Genomic DNA, 4649 nt, shown 5'->3' with positions numbered 1-4649 from the left:
TTTTTTTTTTGTTTCCTTTCATTATCTTTTCTTTTAATCAATGATTTGTATTTTTTAATACATTAGAAATTTTTCAATCCAATAAATAATCATAATGGAATATCAACGAATAATGAAACATGCACCCCTATTGAACTGCAAGTAACTAACTTAGACCAAAGTATTAATCCAAAAAAAATGAGACATATGCTTGTCTCTATTTTTATGGAACATGTGATGGTAAATAATTATTTAACTTAATAATTACATTACTGTGAATGTAAATGTTCCCAGCTTATTTTTTGTTAATATTTTAGGTATTAAATGTCTCTATTTTTATACAATCAGATGGTAGCTTTGCAGCAAGTGTTAAAGTACCTTCCTTATCAGATGCACAATACGCAATTTCTCAGTTACATCGTCGTAAAGTAGGATATAAACGTATTTTAATATCATACGCTCATAGTGGTAGAGCAAGTCCTCAGGTTGTACGAGCGCAAATCGTGATGCTACTCCAAGAAGTACCTGGTCACAAACTTGCTCTTTTTAAGTTTCGAGAAATGTACGAGAGTCGTTTTATGATTTCCATCAGTGTTTCCGAGTTGTACAAAATGAAAGATGTTTGTATTGTTACGGAAGATCCTGGTGGTAGAATGGTTTCTCTTAATCCAGATCACAGGAATACTCCATCACCATGTTTTAGTAATACAACTCAGGTACTTCAATTCTTATGCTTAGATTATAAAATGTTATATAGTAAATTTTAGATTTTATCATTTTTGTTGTTAATGATGGATATTAAGCCGAGTTTTAGCTTTTCTGGTAAGAGTAGAGTTATTATTCCTCTTACTGTTCAAAAGCAATGACAATTACCCAAAGCGTTAAAAATTATTCTGAAATAATGTAAAAGATATCTAATATGTTAATATGAAAATTATACACAAAATAAAAGTATTTATGTATGGTTTTTTAGGAAGAACAAGTAGAGTTACCATATTGTACTATTCATACGTTGAAACCATGGTCTGATAAAGGATGGGCTGAACAGAAAGTAGCATCACTTCCTAATGTAAAAATTTCTTTAAAAATTCTCGATCCACGTATATATCAATTACTAACTACACATAATGGAAGTTTACCATTACCTAGGTATATCATTATCTTACAATTTTTTAATAACACCACTTTCTTTTCCTTTTTTTATTTTCATTTAATAATTTTGTTTATTATAAATTAATTTTAGTTTGCCAAATTGTTATGAGGCTGAATTTAAAGAAAAATTACAAGTAGTTGAAAATGGAGTACCCTTAGAACACCTAGTATCTTGCTTATCTTGTGTTGAGTTGAAGCAAGGTATTGGTAGTATAAAGTATCTTATTTGGGCAGGAAATAAAACACACGAAAATAATTATGAAGGTAAGATTTTTTATGGTAATTGTTAAATTAATTAATAATCGGATAATATTGGTATAATATTCTTCCTTTTTTTTAGAGAATAAATGTGTGAGTTCTCCACTTGCAAATCAATTAGCACTTTTCAGTCGTGAGTTAGTTGATCTTCTGAAAACTGCTCCACACTGCCAGTTACCATTTAACCGGCTTATACCCGCATATCACCATCATTTTGGAAGGCAATGTAGGGTCGCCAATTATGGATTCACCAAACTAATTGATTTGTTAGAAGCGCTTACTCATACCGTACAAGTACGTAAACAGATTAAATTAGTTTGAGGTAAATTATTTAATTGGTAAAATTTTAATTAATCGCTCTAGGTTATGGGTGAAGGAAACAGTCGTGTAGTTACATTATCTCATCGTGCTCAAGTACGTCGGTTCACATCTGACCTATTAAGAGTCTTAAAGTCCAAAGCTAGCAAACAAGTAGCACTATCAGAATTTCCAAGTGTGTATGCTAGAGTAATAGGTAAAGATCTTTTTTATGTTTTTAAATAATTATGTAAATACGATGAATTTATAAAATAAAAATATTTTTTATAGCTAAACCATGGGATATCGTAGATTATGGAGTATGTGAAATTGAGGATATCCTCAGTGAAGTATCAGAAAATACTGTTGTCGTCACTATGATTAGCGGCGGGGATAAAATGATAGCTATTCCTAAACGAGAACAAACTGCGGAAGAGATAGAACGAACAAAACAATTTGCTGTAGAGGTATGATACAAACAAAGTAACAAAATATTAAATGAAATTAATTATGCATTTATGAACAAATATATTTGTTTTATTTAGGTTATCGAATTATTACGACATGCACCTCAATGTAAAATGCAGTTTAATAAGTTTGTGCCATCATATCATCATCATTTCGGTCATCAGTGCCGACTATCAGATTACGGTTTTACGAAATTAATCGAACTATTCGAAGCTATACCAGATATAGTTAAAATAGAAGACGATAGTTTTGGAGAAAGACAAATTTCTTTAACAGAGAAGGAAGGTCTTCGTATACTTTCTGAACAAATATCCAAATTAATTACTCGGTCGAGAGGTTGTCTTAGTGTTTCAAACATTGCACAAAATTTTTTACATCAATTTGGTTATGCGATAAAACCAGAATTATTTGGTTGCACTTCTATATGGCAACTTATGCAAAAACTTGGAGATACAGTAAAAGTATAAAAAAATGATTAAAATTTATATGCTAGTGCTAAGTATTTTAATTTATTTATTAATCTTTCAGATTGTATATATAGCAAACAAACCTGTAGTTATGATGATAGATAAATCCCATTTACAACAATTAACTCTAGAATGTCGTCGATTGTTGATGGATAAAACCCAACATAGAATGCTAGTTAAAGAATTTCAACAATTATATGCTCAATATTATTTAAAACCATGCAATATAAATGAACTAAAACAAAATTTATCTAATGTAGTACAAGTAAGTTTTAATTTAATTGTAATAAATTACCACTTTCTTTTATAAGAACCTTGTAATACCATAGTTATAATTTCAGTTTACAACAGTGAATGATGAGCAGTTCATAGAACTTACTTCGTTACATTGTTTCGCTTGTAATTTATATTGTGTAATGATGAATTATGGTGGAGTATTAAAACTTTCGCAGTTCGAGGAAGCGTATTTATCTACTATAGGTTCTGTTTGTAATTCTGAAGATTATGGATTTCCAACAATTTTTACACTTTTACAAGCATTACCTTGTACAGTAACAATAAAATTATCACGACGAAAGAAACATATCATATGCTTAAATAAAAAGATAACTGGTATGTAAAAGCAATTATCTATAAAATACTATCTATAACTGTTTTAAAAATTATATGATTTAATTTATTATAAATAACTTTTATAAATAGTTGTCGGTATGGCATTACCATTGACGCACGCATCAGCATCATCATATCGTGATACAGATTCTAGTAATGAATCGTGTGAAAGCGATTCATCCTCTCATATCAATGTTTCGAACAATTCAACTACACTAGAATTTGCAAAGTGGACAGAACAAACTGTTGAAAGTCAAAATTCTTGGAAACAGACTGATAAAAACAACCTATGGTTGAAAGAGTCTTGTAAATCTTGGAAAACATCGAGTTCGGAAGATCACTTGGTTAATTGGTCGTTACAAGAAAATGGAAGTGAAAGTTTTCTCAAAAGTTTAATGCAAACACCAATCATACCACATAATTTTCCACTGGCACCTCCTAAACCAGATTCTCCATCTGAGGTAATTCCTTTATAGATATTGATATTCTGTATATATATTTTTAATTCGATAATATAAGTAATAGTAAATTCTATTTTTTAAATTATAGGAAGATTTAGATAAAAATCAATGGGAATCATCAGTCTGGATGACACCTCCAAAATTTACATATCCACAAGATGAACATACTACTAATGTACAGGTAAGTATTACATATGAATAAATTGAATTACTTCCATAATTTATTACTATAATTTATATTTTTATCACTTTCTCCGTATTAATAGGTACCTCCATTAACGTTACCTCCTTCCTGGAATCAAATTACATCCGGTGATAATAACTTATTATCACCAACAAAAAATTTATTAACTGCTGCAGCAAATCCTTTAAATCCACGTACTTCACCTTTCTTTTCTTCCAAACGTAACTTTGTTGTTGCTCCTCATCCTTCTGAATTACCACTTCCTTCATTATCCTTAACTCCCAAAAAGAAGGTGCCTTTGGAAAATATACTTGGCGAAAGTTTTACAGACAAGCAAGACAAGATTATCAATAATTCCATGGAAGACATGAATTTTAAAAATAACAAAAATGATAACAATAACATGGAAAGCAATGGTAATAAAGAAAAACACAGTACTCCGATAAAACAATGTAAGTAATTTACTTCTTTTAATAATTAATCATTATTTTACTTAAATATCTATCTATACTAACATATGTGTACTTAATAAAAGAAGTATTTTTTTACAGTATTTACAAGCAAAAGTCGGTTAACTGCTCAATGTAATCGACTTATTGAGTCATGATTCAGTACAAGAACTAAAAATGTATTTTTATATACCATGGAAGCAAAAAAGCTGATATTTAAACACATTTTATAGTCATACAGTGTGTTAAAAGGATTGATAAAAAAAAGGAATATAATAGCATCTCGGTAGGCTGTCACACAGTGGGTTCAAATAGCTATACG

At 29.6% G+C, this 4649-nt stretch overlaps 1 protein-coding gene across 1 annotated transcript in view; it reads left to right on the top strand.

Moving 5' to 3' along the window:
* The window catches only part of Marf1 (meiosis regulator and mRNA stability factor 1-like protein), an 8735-nt gene extending 4086 nt beyond the window's left edge, over positions 1–4649 (top strand). Inside the window, exons 12-25 of the mRNA XM_017905133.1 lie at positions 67–219; positions 297–695; positions 953–1128; positions 1223–1395; positions 1472–1683; positions 1753–1903; positions 1978–2153; positions 2232–2615; positions 2683–2886; positions 2963–3233; positions 3324–3694; positions 3783–3875; positions 3961–4330; positions 4430–4649. Coding sequence (XP_017760622.1) covers positions 67–219; positions 297–695; positions 953–1128; positions 1223–1395; positions 1472–1683; positions 1753–1903; positions 1978–2153; positions 2232–2615; positions 2683–2886; positions 2963–3233; positions 3324–3694; positions 3783–3875; positions 3961–4330; positions 4430–4485 — 3189 coding nt within the window. The 3' untranslated portion in view covers positions 4486–4649. The remainder of the gene's footprint in view (positions 1–66; positions 220–296; positions 696–952; positions 1129–1222; positions 1396–1471; positions 1684–1752; positions 1904–1977; positions 2154–2231; positions 2616–2682; positions 2887–2962; positions 3234–3323; positions 3695–3782; positions 3876–3960; positions 4331–4429) is intronic.

Source organism: Eufriesea mexicana, unplaced genomic scaffold, assembly GCF_001483705.2.
Source record: "Eufriesea mexicana isolate 0111107269 unplaced genomic scaffold, ASM148370v2 scaffold3653, whole genome shotgun sequence".
In the NCBI taxonomy this organism is placed as follows: domain Eukaryota; kingdom Metazoa; phylum Arthropoda; class Insecta; order Hymenoptera; family Apidae; genus Eufriesea; species Eufriesea mexicana.
This window is presented reverse-complemented; position numbering and strand designations above follow the sequence as displayed.